The following is a 15,655-nucleotide window of genomic DNA, read 5'->3' as shown; positions in this document are numbered from 1 at the left end:
TACTCACATTGTCGTCCAGCTGTGCAGACACGCGATAATGTTCAGGATCTGAATCGGTTTTTGGTACAAGAATTGGAGCCTTAAATGTAAGAAAACCATAAACACATAAGGATAAGTGTCAGAATACAATTATGTTAAAAATATTTGTGGATATACTGGCACTAAAGGCTGACTATTATGAATAATGACAAAATTGAATTTAATGGGATAAAAGTAATAGATCTATAAACTCCTATAAAAAATATGTGCCGCAGCACTTAATTCAATTATCACTTAATCCCCCTGAAAAGTCCCACAAATATTGTTCATCCTCTTAGTGAAGTCAACCTCATGCAGCTTCATGTGATGGGGTGACAACGCTGCTGCATTACTCATGAATTCAGAGCAGCAGTGTCACCCTCGAGTAGGCTGTGCCTGCTTGCATTACAGTTGGAGATGACGTAGCAGGGGGTGTAGCTATGAGCATTGCCACAGCTGATTCACAGGGCCTGTAGATTGTCAATCAGCACATGGCCACACCTAGTTCTGCCCACTGCTTTTTGGACTGACAGCAATGACTCTGCTGCTGAAACCCTCCCACTGTGAGCTGCAGTGTCTGGGAGGGGGAGTGCATGAGACACTAACGAAGGAGCGTTCAACTCATTCAGGAGAGGTAAAGAAGTTTTTGTTTTTTTCATGCATCACATCATGTTGGCCCTATTTAGACTATCTCACAACAGCCGTTAGATGTGCTTAGATAGACATGGTCTATGGTATTTGTGTTTACATGCCACAGTTCTTTGCATTTGTGAGAAGCTGTTATAAGGGGACTAAACTGAGGTATTTCTGTTCCTTTTCCAGCAGGACATAGACATAACGTGTTTCCACAAGCTGCATCAGATTAGTTTGTTTTGCTGTTTTTATCACTGGTGCTTTGAGTCTGTAAGTATATGTGCTGAATGACATCCGCAACCTACCCCTGTATAAAAACTTCAAAATAAAGAATAAAAAAAAAAAAATCATCTAGGTTTTTATATCTTTCAGCTACTCCATTGAGAAGCGTATCCCTTACTTTCTGTCCCTGTGATTACAACAGTAAAAACTGCCAATGTTTATTGCTCACACATAGTGTAATCTGGAGTTCCTAACAGCTAATTGGCTTTTTTAACCACTTGCCGACCAGCCGCTGTCATTATACTGTCGCAGGTTGGCTCTATTGCATGAATCGCCGTAGCTGTATGTCGGTTCGTGCAATAGATATAGTGGGGGGGCGCGCGCCCAAGCCGATGCGCGTGACCAGTGGCCACGATGTCCGCCAGCCACCCGCGATCACTCCACAGAGAGCCAGAATGGGGATCTGTCATTGTAAACAAACAGATCCCCGTTCTGACAGGGGAGTAGAGAGAGATGGTCTGTTCCTAGTGATCAGGAACAGCGATCTCTCTCCTCCTCCAGTCACTCCACTCCCCGCACAGTTAGAAACACCTCCCAGGGAACACATTTAACCCCTTGATCATGATTAGTGTCAACCCCTTCACTGCCAGTGTCATTTATACAGTAATTAGTGCATTTTTATAGCACTGATCGCAGTATAAATTTCACTGGTCCCAAAAAAGTATCCGATCTGTCCGTTGCAATGTCGCAGTCCCGCTAAAAATCGCTAATCACTGCCATTGCTAGTAAAAAAAAAAATAAAAAATAAAAATAAAAATGCTGAATGACATTTGCAACCTACCCCCCCCCCCCCCGTATAATAAATTTAAGAATAATAAAAAAAAAAAATCTAGGTTTTTATATCTTTCAGCTACTCCGTTGAGAAGCTTATCCTTTACTTTCTGTCCATGTGATGACAACAGTAAAAACTGCCAATGTTTATTGCTCACACATAGTGTAATCTGGCGTTCCTAACATCTAATTGACTTTTTTAAAGTGTATAGCCAAAACTTTTTTCTTCCTTAGTCTTGGATAGAGCAAGGAATATGTCGAAAAGTATGTGGACACCCCTAAAAATTAATAATTTTAAGTGTTTCCAGTGAATAGTGCCATTTTTAAGGGTACTGGATTTAAACTGGATTGAAATTTTGCAGGGGGTTGTAAGGACATAATGTCTAGGAAAGACAAACAGTACATGCACACTGCTTTTAACGAAATGCATACACAAATACATAAAGATCTGTACCTTAAAGAATGATTGCTTGATATCTTGTCCTAGTCTTTCTGACATTTTGCCCATATTGTCAGACATCTTATTCACGCTCTCTGCCAAGCTGTCAGGCAAAGATTTCACAGCATTGGATACATTCCTCATTGAATTGCGCAGAGGGTTTACAAAGGTGTCCATCTATGAAACATGACAAGGTAAAGGTCAGGTTCAGCATTGTGAGAAGCATAATGTAATTCGAGTTGAAATTGCTAAATCCAATATTCAGAGCCATAAACCATACCTTGCGGGCAAAGTCCCCCTTTCCTTTGTTGTAAGGTTTGTTTTCCAAAAAAACTAATATATAAGCAGCAAGAGCCGGGTAGGCTTTTAACAACTCAGGGCTTAGCAATATCTAAAATGGAGAAAGAAAATTACATTTTGTCATTAAACTAAAATGTAAATCCATATTAATTTTTCTTTTGTGGGAACAAATGTTTTTTACTGCTGTATGTGTCTCTACTTCAGAGATCACTGGGACAGTATATTAGGGGAATCGAGCCACAAGAACACAGACAGCAATAAAAGCTTAAGGCCCCTTTCACAGGGGCATTCTGTCGTTCAGGTTTTTGAAGGATTACTAGATGAACCAAAAACGGACTTAGTGTATCCCTATGACCAGCCTGATGTAAGTAGATGTATGTCTGTTTACATCCAGGCCCCGTTCAGGTTCATTGGACTGAATGAAAGACCTCTGTGTCCAGGTTCACTTTTGCAGACCTGACCGGATGTGGGCGGATTTAAGCAGATGCATGTTTGTTTACCTCCAGACACCCTTAGGCATTACATTTTTCATTCCAACTCCATCACAAATTCTTAGCAGAACAAATCTGGCTTTTTTCAGGATGTCGTAGCATGACAATGGCTGTAATACGACAGCAAATCAGAATATCTATTATGAAAGTCTATTGGAAGGCTATCAGCTTGTTTATAGGGTGGAAGTTAACAATTTATTTAGCCAGAAAGATACAAAATTCTTGGTCAGTTTGTGCATTTTATAGCAAGATATTAACCCACTTTAGATCTACCAAAATAAAATAAAAAACTGATGCTTAAGCCAGCCATATACGGAGCGATGCACGATGCCCTCATCCACATAGTACTGATAGGAGAACACCTCCCGTGGAGCCATTGTGTTCTCCCGGCGTGGGGAGCCGTCTTGACGGGAGAACACTGATTACTGCTAGCAGCTATAATATCCGCTATCAATAATCATATGTAAAATCAGACAGGCTGTTTGTACCCAAGTTGATCGATCATCTTGGGTACAATCAGCCTGCCCATACATGGTTTGAATTTTGGTTGGTCCCTGCTGAACCGGCCGAGATTCGAATGTCTGTGGATGGTTTTAGTTGATAAACAGCACAAGCAATGAGAAGGGTACTTATTTTACCATCATTATTCTTTACCATTAATTAAAAAAACTCAGCTTCTCAAAAATGTTACCATTAAGGCTGGCCAAGGCCATTCAGCGGGCTGAATAAAAACAATCACCCTTGCCAGGACATTGTTTTCTGAGACTGTGACGGGAGGGCCTGTGGAGGTCCAAGAATCCCTTGGAAAGGTTGGGATACCCATGTTTCAGCTCCCCACGCACCTCTTATGGGTATCTTATTAATCCAATAAATCTTGGATTACTTAAAATGGGACAGTAATATATATTTATCCAACATATCTCCCAGGATATATGTAAAGACTATTCTTGGTTTGATTCTGAACTCAACATGTTAGTTGAGAGAGCTGATCACATTGGCCTTTGTACAATGTAGGAGACAGGCCAACTCCTGCTGGAGCTCCTGCTATTGTGTGAAGGTGTCCTGCGTTTATACTTATGATATATAATCTACTGTGTGAAGCTCGGTGACAACAAGTCTGACCTGTAGTGAAATCCTGATTAATCATAACAATGTTCAGGAGGGCACAGAGTCACATTGGCTGCTTTAAGGGATTAGTTAATTATCTCATATTAATTAGGTTTCTGGTTACAGGTGTATTGTTAGATTAATATGAGCAGGAGGGGGGACCTCCTCTTCTACTGTACATAAGACTTGTATTTTGGTTCTAATAAAGAGTCCATGTTCAGCAACTAAACAAGTATCGTCTTGTTTTGTGCTTGAGAGCGGTTGGAATATCTGATATCTATATTCAGACTGGGAGGAAGCAGTATTTGACAAAAGCACTCAAGCGGAGTGTGGGACGTTTCGTTACATTGGTGGCAAGCAGTGGGACACTTCCTGCAGTCTGGGACAACCAAACTGCCACCTGGATCCAAGGTCCGGATAGCAGGAAAGGAGAGGAGAGGTACAGATACCAGCCACCATGGAAGAGGAATTCAGGAGGAGGTTGCAAGAGATGCAGATACAGCACAGAGGACCAGTGTCAGAGCATGTTCTGCTGGGATGGTTTGATTCTATCCGCTGCGAACTCTGGAAGGAAGCGCTAGACCATGAGCAGCGTCACCAGGGAAAAGTGCTCCCCTCCATCCAGGAAAGGTACTGGTTGCAGTATGGATTGCAGGTGCTATTTTTGGGAGAAAAACCGCACAAGGGGCAGACAGCTGAATTAAGCAGGCTGGTCCGGGCAGAGATGCGGCTGGATGAGAGCTACAGAGCCCTTCGGAGGCATGCATCCCAAGCATGCCCTTGAATAGCGGAAGACAGCCCAAGGGAAGGCTTTGGCTACGGCGGCCTGGGACTGTTGTATGTGAAGCTGACAGGGGACCCTAACTTTGGGAGTGATTTGGAGTGGCGATTGGACAAAATCATGGACTTCAGAGAAGGGCTACTGAATGTCTCGGAAGTGCGCTGGGCACGGGAAGATATAGAGCTTCTGGCCGTTCAGGAATGGGAGCTGGAGATTGCCTACAGACAGCTGCTAGACTCTGCTCAGCGCCAAGGCTGTGCTCCCTTTGCCTGGGACTATAAGGAAATACCAGATGACAACTCTGAAATCCTGGCTGAAGAGTCGGCAATGTGGCAGAGTAACAGTGTGCTTTGCCAACCTGCCCCCGCAGCTATGGATGCAGAGGTCTTATGGCGGATGCAACAAGTGCTGACTGACCTTGATGATCCTGTTTCTGCAAGGGATGATCTTGGATGGAGCAATGTGACTGTCCAGCAGCATGCCAGAGAATCGGCAGTGGAAAATCTGGAGATTGCCATCCCCAAAGCTGAAGTGCTGACAACAGGGCAGAGCTCTGCTTACCTCTGTCCAGCACCGATAGCATCTTCTGGGTTCCACGGACAGGAGATGGTGAACCTCTATCCCCAGACAGGGGATTTGATAGACTTTTCTGCTGAGGAAGAACAATCTGGTGAGCCCCCAGCAGAAGAGCTGGTATTAGGGCCAAACTTCACTGTGCTCTGCCCAGCACCAACAGCAGTATCTGTGGAGTTACAAGGAACTTCCCCAGCGGAAGCCCTGGCCACTGGACAGAGGGTCCAAGGCCTCTGCCCCACACCTGTGGCAGTTCCGGAGGCTCAGGGTGAGAAGGTGGCGATCACTTCCCAGCAGCAGATGCAGGGGGAGAAGGGAGATGAGGTGTTCGTTGTCCCTCCCCAACAGTCGGCCAGGGTGGAGAAAGCGGTCTTTCCTCCCCAGCAAAAATCCGTGCACCTGGGAGACAGTACCATAGACATGTCGTCCCAGCAGCCAGCTCACCTCCCCAATGGCAGCTACACAGTTTGGGAGTGGAGGAATCCAGTCTCCTGCCCCAACGGTTAGCTGAAGGGGATGATGTGGAGTCCCCAGCAGAAGTGCTGGCAACAGGACAGAGTGCTACCAAACTCTGCCCAGCACCGGCAACAACTGTGGAGTTCCAGGGAGCTGGGGCAGTCGGCTCATCTCTCCAGCCACAGATTACAGAATTAATGGACTGTTCATCAGAGGATGTTATAGATTATGCATCACCTGCTCAAGTACTGGCAGCAGGACAGAGTACTGCAGACCCCTGCTCCACACCCGTCGCAGTTTCAGAGGCCCGAGGTGAGAAAATGATGGTTCCACTTTCCCAGTAGATTTCAGAGATGTAGGGAGGAGAAGCACCCATTTCCTCTCCCCAACAAGGGTTCGTGCACCTGGGAGACAATACCAGTGAAAGGGAGTTCCAACAGCAGACGGCGCCCCAGAATGATAACACCAACATGGCTGAAGCGCTGGCAACCGGACCGAGGGTCCAAGACCTCTGCCCCACACCTGCGGCAGTTCTGGAGGCCCAGGGTGAGGAGGTGGTGGTCACTCCCGAGCAGCAGATCAGGACCCAAGGAGAGAATGCAATCGGCACCTCACAACTGCAGCTTGATCTGGTGTCGGTGGATGGGCCTGCTGACTCCACTAACATAAACCCAGCAGAAGTGCTGGCAAGCGGGCAGGGTACTACCAACCTCTGCCCAGCACCGGCAAAAACTACAGAGTTCTAGGGAGCTGGGGCAGTCGGCCTCCCTCCCCAACAGTTAGCTGGAGCAGATGGTGTGGGGTTTCTAGCAGAAGGGCTGGCAACAGGGAAGGGTGCTGCTGGCCTCTGTCCTCAACTAACAGAGGACAGATTTCCTGTAAAGGTAGATGGGACTTCAGTCTCCGCCTGTATACCCCAGGGATGCTGGACAGTCAGCCCAAATGCCCAACAGCATGACGGACTGAGCCCAGCCACCCTGTCTTCTCTCCTGCTGACTCCAGGGGGAAGGACCAGTCCGCACTTCCCCCCAGCAGCGGGTATGTTCTATGGGAGAGGCAGAGGTTGGCTGGGTGAGTAATGCTCTGTTTGGAACAATTTGTTTGGGGTACTGTGTGGGTACAGGCATTAGAGGACTGGAACTATGGACTAACGTCAGAGTCAACCCGTCTGGGGTCTCCCCCTGTGTTAGTCTTCTGCTGAAAGGGGAGAGATGTGATGGAAGGGCCCGTGGAACCAAGAACCCCTTGGAAAGGTTGGGAAACCCATGTTTCAGCTCCCCATGCACCTCTTATGTCTAAGTCACCCTGTGCCAGGATTGGATTGACTGAGAAAATATATCTTGGATTACTTAAAATGGGACAGTAATATTTATCCACAATATCTCCAAGGATATATGTAAAGACTAGTCTTGGTTTGTTTGATTCTGAACTCAACATGTTAGTTGAGAGAGCTGATCACATTGGCCTCTGTACAATGTAGGAGACATGCCGACTCCTGCTGGAGCTCCCGCTATTGTGAGATGGTGTCCTGTGTTTGTACTTATAATGTATAATCTACTGTGTAAAGCTTGGTAACAACAAGTCTTACTTGTAGCGAAATCCTGATTAATCATAATGTTCAGAAGGGCACAGAGTCTCATCGGCTGCTTTAAGGGATTAATTAGCTCATGTTAATTAGTTTTCTGGTTACAGGTATTGTTAGAATAATATAAGCAGGAGGGGGGGCCTCCTCTTCTACTGTATATAAGACTTGTATTTTGGTTCTAATAAAGAGTCTATGTTCAGCAACTAAACAAGTATTGTCTTGTTTTGTGCTTGTGAGTGGTTGGAATATCTGATATCTATATTCAGACTGGGGGAAGCGGTATATGATGAAAGCACTCAAGCGGAGTGTGGGAGGTTTCGTTACAGGGACTGCTGTCAAAATTCACTGATCAGTGGCTGTAGCTGCTGATCAACAAATTTACTCCAGCATGTCTCTTCGAGAAGTCGATCAGGGATGGCCACATGGCTGGTCCTTGCTGATCCAGCTGAATTTCAATCAGTGTATGGCCAGCTTGATTTTTAAAGTACACAAAAGACATATACCTGTAAGTATGCGTTCAAATCAGTTTTTCTTTTCTCTAAAAATTCTTTATCCATATTGTTGAATGTCTTTTTTCCTGGCAGCTTCAAGATACTGGCAAGATTTTCAAACTGGAAAATGTAAATGAATGACAGAATTAAAAAACAAATGTTTTAGAAGTGAATAGGCAAACAATTGCATTTTGCCTTTTTTACTTTTTTCACGTTTATTATGCAATAAAAAACAGAAAAGCTAACATGACGTATCCACTGAAAGCTGGTTCCAGTTGTGTATCCATGTTTAAAGATACACTTGTGTGAGGCATAAAAATCAGGCCTTCAAATAGAGAGCCTACTCACGCAGGACTTCCTGTAGAGCAACAGTTTGATCCACTACAAACAGATACAGTGAAGGAAAAAAGTATTTGATCTCCTGCTGATTTTGTATGTTTGCCCACTGACAAAGAAATGATCAGTCTATAATTTTAATGGTAGGTTTATTTTAACAGTGAGAGACAAAATAACAAAAAATATCCAGAAAACGCATTTAAAAAAAGTTATAAATTGATTTCCATTTTAATGAGTGAAATAAGCATTTGATCCCCTATCAATCGGCAAGATTTCGTGCTCCCATGTGTCTTCTATACAGGTAATGAGCTGAGATCAGGAGCACTCGCTTAAAGTGAGTACTCCTAATCTCAGCTTCTTACCTGTATAAAAGACACCTATCCACAGAAGCAAATCAATCAGATTCCAATCTCTCCACCATGGTCAAGTTCAAAGAGCTGTCCAAGGATGTCAGGGCCAAGATTGTAGACCTACACAAGGCTGGAATGGGCTACAAGACCATCGCCAAGCAGCTTGGTGAGAGGGTGACAACAGTTGGTGCAATTATTCACAAATGGAAGAAGCACAAAATAACTATCAATCTCCCTTGGCCTGGGGCCCCATGGAAGATCTCACCTCGTGGAGTTTCAATGACCATGAGAACAGTGAGGAATCAGCCCAGAACTACATTAGAGAATCTTGTCAATGATCTCAAGGCAGCTGGGACCATAGTCACCAAGAAAACAATTGGTAACACTACGCCGTGAAGGACTGAAATCCTGCAGTGCCCATAAGGTCCCCCTGCTTAAGAAAGCACATGTACAAGCCTGTCTGAAGTGTGCTAATGAACATCTGAATGATTCAGAGGAGAACTGGGTGAAAGTGTTGTGGTCAGATGAGACCCAAATCAAGCTCCTTGGCATCAACACAACTCCCTGTGTTTGGAGGAGGAGTAATGCTGCCTATGACCCCAAGAACACCATCCCCACCATCAAACATGGAGGTGGAAACATTATGCTTTAGGGGTGTTTTTCTGCTAAGGAGGCAGTACAACTTCACCGCATCAAACAGATGATGGATGGGGCCATGTATTGTTAAATCATGGGTGAAAACCTCCTCCCCTCAGCCAGGGCATTGAAAATGGGTCGTCCATTGGGTGGGTATTCCAGCATGACAATGACCCAAAACACACGGCCAAGGCAACAAAGGAGTGGCTCAAGAAGAAGTCTCCAGACCCTAATACCATAGAAAATATGTGAAGGGAGCTGAAGGTTAGAGTTACCAAACATCAGTTTCGAAAACCCTAATGACTTGGAGAGGATCGGCAAAGAGGAGTGGGACAAAATCCCTCCTGAGATGTGTGCAAACCTGGTGGCCAACTACAAGAAACGTCTGACCTCTGTGATTGTCAACAAGGGTTTTGCCACCAAGTACTAAGTCATGTTTTGCGAAGGGGTCAAATACTTATTTCACTCATTAAAATGCAGATCAATGTATAACTTTTTTGAAATGCGTTTTTCTGGATATTTTTGTTGTTATTCTGTCTCTCACTGGTAAAATAAACCTACCATTAAAATTATAGACTGATCATTTCTTTGTCAGTACAAAATCATCATGGGATCAAATACTTTTTTCCCTCACTGTATATTAACAGTCCAGAGATGGTATTCTGGGAACACCACCTTTGATGTCTGTCTTATTTTCATGAAACTAAAGTCAATCATCCAGGAAAAAAAAACAAGCTATTGTTCTACCAAATATTAATCAGAACTATCTGCTGTGGTCACCCAAAGGCAATTGTCACCCCACTCTGAAAATTTGCTAGGATAGGGTAATCTAATGTCTAGTGTTTCTAGGTAAATGGGGTCTAGAGTCTGTGGGTATCTCCTAGCCCAAATTGCAAGGATTATACAACAATAATCTAAAGTCTAGTTTTTCCAAAAGAATGGGGTCTAGAGTCTGTGGGTATCCCCCAAGTCCAAATTGAAAATTTACATCCCATAACGTCTATCAGTTTCAGCATAATCTGTTCTAGATTTATAACTTTTACACTATAAGTGACTCAGATGCAGACAACACAGACTGTGAGCTGGGATAAAAGAGTGGAAAAGAGCTTCAGACTGATTTTATCTCATTGTAGAATAAATACTGAAATCAGTGTGTGGGAATAACCGTTAAGCCTTGAAATCAGGAGTTTATGGACAGCTGGAAGTAGGATATATAATCACATTCCATCTGAGTTTATGTAACAATGGCCCCAGAGAAGGACATTTTGGCTCTCTCTTAAGCCTGGACATGTAAATGACACTAATACTGCCTGAAACAAAATAGACTTGGGTAGTTGAACATGAAACTAAATTTATTCTTTCACACTGTGCCAGAAACACTTTTAATAGCCAAATGACATTTAAAGCAGAGCACGAGTCACTGCCTAGCGAAGCAATTAACAGGCACACAAAACCAAACAGTGTGATATTTAAATACAGGTATTTAGCTGCAAATGACTTTGTTGAAAGCTAAATTTAAAATTTTTTTTTTTTATTAAAGACAGAAAAAAAAAATTGTAAATGTATTTTATTTTTCAACAATATGAGCCTTTGTGCCAGCTGGGGATTTAGCCGTGAGTTTTACAAGAACCGAATATAACAATATAAGCAAACTAATAAAAGGCATATTCCTGGTGGCACACAGAATTGCCTACAGCTGTCTTCAGGCCAGACCTCACAGATCCATAAGCTTTCACCTAATGCCTATCCACTCTTTTCCCAAACTGCGTTTTTCCTTCCTAAGCCCTGTGACCAATACAATAAATGATGCAGGCCACTGTTCCACCCCAGCATTTCTGCTACCCTTAACATTTGTCAGCACAGAAGTCAGACTTGTGTTACAAGATAAATAGAACGTGACTGCACTACTGAGACTTGTGATACACTATTGGTAAATCCCCAAAGTGATATTCTATAGCCAAGTGATAGTCCACAAATACAAAAGATGCAAAGAAAGTGAAAAAGCACACATTTTAAACATGGGATCCCTATTTAAAAAAGTAACTATAATTATGCATCATTTGCATTAGGTAGTGTTTTTTTTCCCATGCTTTTTGAGATGCATGGATGAAAACAAAAGCCTCTCAAAAAGCTACCTTGGTATATAAACATTACCTAAACGCACTCTTTCAATAAATAGGTATCATATGGTAAACTTTCAGAATACTGTGGTGATAATACGAATCTATGTAAACGGTGACTTTCCAGTGACATTAAGCTTATGCCAGAACACAAACGTTTCCAGCTGGCCAGCTCAGGAGCCTTACATCTTTGGAAATCCCTTCTAACACAAGCGGTAACTTTGCAACAATGAACATTTAGCAGAATATGGCCCCCTAGACTCTCCTGAGAAATATCTATGACCATTCATCAAAAATGTGACTTTCACAATGGCCACCAATTGCTTGCTGTGTGTGCCGCCTGTCAGATCCTCCCTGCTCTGTACCCCACCTGTCACTGATACTCCCGCTGTGTGGCTGCAATCTGCTCCTATATGTGCCATCCGATCCCTGCTGCCTATCCGCAATCTGTCAAGGGGACCAGATTGCGGCTGCACAGCAAGTGGATAAAGTGGTAGGCAGCCAGTGTTGCATAGCAGCAGGACGACAGACTCATTCAGGATGAAGGGTAGGGGACATGGTAAATATGCCTTCTCTTTTTTGAATGAACACCACAAATGATCAGTACTGATCACTCCTGTGTTCATTCTTAACTGAACAGAGAATTTCCTGTTTATTAGCGAGTGCTGGGCTGCAGAGGAGGACATTGAGGGCTCTGTGACCTCAATCTCTTTATCTTAAAAGTGAAATATAAGAGGTCTGTTTAGGTACCAATATTTCCCAAAAGCCCCCACTACTGTCCAATACAAAAAAAAAAAAAATCCAGAATAAATTTTCTTTTTTATATTTTGAGATATTTTGGTGTTTAAGGGAAATCCGGCATTAAAAAACAAAAGATACAAAATAAACATAAACATAAAAAGCTGCTAAGAAGTACACTCTATAGATCTAGGAGGTATCTGCACACATCTGCATCAACCTGATGTGCCCGAATGCTGGAGCATACTAATTGGGAAAAGCTCCAATACTCTCCTCCTAGAAGTGTCAAAGTTTGGCTATCAAATATCCCTATTGACCAGTGAAGAACCCCATCATTTTGATGGGCCAACAGGAATGAGTATGAAGGAGAATAGGGTGGGCAAGCCCTAACACTACCAGGAAGTGCCAGAGCTTTGCTTGATCAGACTGTCTCGAGTACCAGCTAGCTCAGCTCAAGAGAGAGAGCAGTAAAAGCACAACTATTGTGCAGCCTTGCAAAGCAGCATATGTAATGAGCAAATACTTCTCCAAAAATGTATATGTGCAATACCTACTGTAATTACAAGATACACATAGGAATAAGATTTGTTTTAAATATTAATACATATGGATAAGGTTGTGTACACCAAATGGATTTGTTTTATGTACTATATATACCCAAAAAATAAAGTCATGTCTTGCACAACCATTTTAATAGCTCTCCGATTAGTTATAATTCTAATATACCTTAAAATTCTGCTCTCGATAATACTGAATGTACAGCCGTGGCCAAAAGTTTTGAGAATGACACACATTCGTTTTCATGAAGTCTGCTGCTTCAGTTTTTTCTAGAATTTTTTGTCAGATGTCACTATGGTATACTGGAGTATAATTACAAGCATTTCATAAGTGTCAAAGGCTTTGATTAACAATTAAATTAAGTTTATGCAAAGGGTCAATATTTGCAGTGTTGACCCTTCTTTTTCAAGACCCCTGCAATTCGCCGTGGCATGCTGACAATCAAATTCTGGGCCACATCCTGACTGACGGCAGCACATTCTTGCATAATCAATGCTTGGAGTTTGTCAGAATTTGTGGGGTTTTTTTTGTTCAATCACCTCTTGAGGACTGACCATAAGTTCTCAATGGGATTAAGGTCTGGGGAGTTTCCTGGCCATGGACCCAAAGTTTTGATGTTTTGTTCCCCAAGCCACTTAGTTATCACTTTTGCCTTAAGGCAAAGTTCTCCATCATGCTGGAAAAGGCATTGTTCATCACCAAACTGTTCTTGGATGTTTGGGAGAAGTTGCTCTCGGAGGATGTTTTTGTATCATTGTTTATTCATGGCTGTGTTCTTAGGTAAAATTGTGAGTGAGCCCACTTCCTTGGCTGAGAAGCAACCCCACACATGAATGTTCTCAGGATGCTTTACTGTTGGCAAGACACAGGACTGATGGTAGCGCTCACCTTTTCTTCTCAGGACAAGGTTTTTTTCTGGATGCCCCAAATAATCCTAAAGGGGATTCATCAGAGAAAATGCCTTTACCTCAGTCCTCAGCAGTCCAATCCTTGTACCTTTTGCAGAATATCAGCCTGTCCCTGATGTTTTTCCTGGAGAGAAATGGCTTCTTTGCTGACCTTCTTGACACCAGGCCATCCTCCAAGTGTCTTCCCCTCACTGTGTGTGCAGATGTACTCACACTTGCCTGCTGCCATTCCCGAGAAAGCTCTGCACTGGTGGTGCCCCAATCTCACAGCTGAATCAACTGTAGGAGACGGTCATGGCGCTTGCTGGACTTTGAGCGGCCTTTGGGCCTTCTTCGCAAATGCAGTCAAAATGTTTTTTTATGGGATTAGGTTAATTTTTATGCCAAAGAGGTTGACCTTGCAATTAAATTGCAATCTGTCTGATCACTCTTCATAACATCCTAGAGTATATGCAAAATGCCATCATAAAAACTGAGGCAGCACACTTTTTGAAAATTTATATTTGTGTCATTCCCAAAACTTTTGACCACAGCTGTAGTGTTGGAAACTATGGTTTCCTAAATTGTAAACTCTTGCTCAAAGTTAACTGTATATTGTGAAGAAAGTGTATATGCACCCCAAACCTTACCTGTTCAGTGATCCGCATGTGGAAGTCATGAAAGTCACTGTATCGCCGATAGGTGTTCCAAGAATCTTCAATGCCATCTGAGAGCCGTCGCTGGACAGTGATGGTGTACAGTGCATAGGTTTTGCCATGTTCATTACAAACTCCTGCCACAGCATATGGGTCACAGTCAACATGAACTGGTAGTTTATGTAAGTACAGGAACAAAGGCATACACACAAAAGCAGAAACACACAGAAAAAGCAAGGGATGGAAAAGAAAATAATGGAAAAGAAAAGAAATGGAAGATGGAATGACAAAAGAACGAAATGGAAAAACTAGACAAAATTAAATTGTGTGCATAACATTATAGCACTTAGAAACTAAGGACATCACAGGGACTTTAAGGTTGCATTTCTATAAACACCACTAACAGTGAACCTGTAAGGCCATAAAACCTAGGTATGTTAGCAATACTTCTGAAGCGCAGGCACCTTTTGGTACTAAGAAGGACCATTCATAATCTTCAAAATACCTATATTCTCATCTAGCCCCTGAATTCCCAGCCTAGTTTTTACACTGGGTCCTTTTAAGTCCAGTCTTGCGTTAAGCCCCACCACCTATGTTTAACAGTTTAATGCCAGAGCCTTTATTGTCACCCTAAACCCTGCCACTGGACTGTTGAATGGCCTTAGCTACAACTACGATTCCAAACACAACCAAGTGCTGTGTGTAGGATTTGTATTGAGGCACCCCCACCCCCTGCATGCAGCATCAGTCCAAGATGACACTGCAAATATTACTTTCTAGATTAGGATAAGTAACTTGGGATTTTGCCAGCAGGTGATACTGAGTATAACAACTTTAACTATTTAGATTTTGACTTTTGATTTCCAATTGTACAGCTATATCAGACTTTTCTTCTGCTCAAATGTAACCAGTCAAGAAATCCAACCTTGATTCAGAAGAGGCACACCTTATTATTTAAAGTGTTACTAAACCTAAAAACGTTTTTTTTTTTAACCTGAATGTGCTGTTTGCATTCAGGTAAAAAACGATTTCCCTGTGCCCCCCCCCCCCCCCCCCTTTCCTGTGTGAAGAATAAGAGGGGAGAAGAGATCAGCGCTGTGCACGGCTGCATCTATTCTCCCCTTATATCCTCTTCACACAGCATTCGAGAAGCAACAGGAGCCACTGGCTGTTACTGCTGTCGATCAAATGCAGTGAAAAGGAAGTGGGGGCGGGCCTAAGACCCGCTGTGTAAGTTTATGGAGCATGGATCCATAGACACACAGGTCGGGAGCACGCAGACTATGTTTCTCCCCATAACAAGCGGCTGGCTATGGTTATCCTAAAAAGAAGTGGAGGAGGCAAGATTGCCGCTGGGGGCCCCAGAAGAGGAGGATCAGGGCCACTCTGTGCAATACCATTGCACAGAGCAGGCAAGTATAACATGTTTGTTATTTTAACCACTTCC

At 43.1% G+C, this 15,655-nt stretch overlaps 1 protein-coding gene across 2 annotated transcripts in view; it reads right to left on the bottom strand.

Annotated features, from left to right (window-relative positions):
• SNX13 (sorting nexin 13) overlaps positions 1-15,655 on the bottom strand; it is a 240,366-nt gene that overhangs the window by 28,535 nt on the left and 196,176 nt on the right. For both annotated transcript variants that reach the window (XM_073630078.1, XM_073630079.1), the window contains exons 18-22: positions 14,203-14,345; positions 7,940-8,047; positions 2,424-2,534; positions 2,159-2,320; positions 8-79 (exon numbers count right to left, since the gene is read on the bottom strand). In XM_073630078.1, coding sequence (XP_073486179.1) covers positions 8-79; positions 2,159-2,320; positions 2,424-2,534; positions 7,940-8,047; positions 14,203-14,345 — 596 coding nt within the window. The remainder of the gene's footprint in view (positions 1-7; positions 80-2,158; positions 2,321-2,423; positions 2,535-7,939; positions 8,048-14,202; positions 14,346-15,655) is intronic.

Source organism: Aquarana catesbeiana, linkage group LG05, assembly GCF_042186555.1.
Source record: "Aquarana catesbeiana isolate 2022-GZ linkage group LG05, ASM4218655v1, whole genome shotgun sequence".
Lineage (NCBI taxonomy): Eukaryota > Metazoa > Chordata > Amphibia > Anura > Ranidae > Aquarana > Aquarana catesbeiana.
Note: the sequence above shows the minus strand (reverse complement) of the source record. Positions and strands in the feature narration are given on the sequence as shown.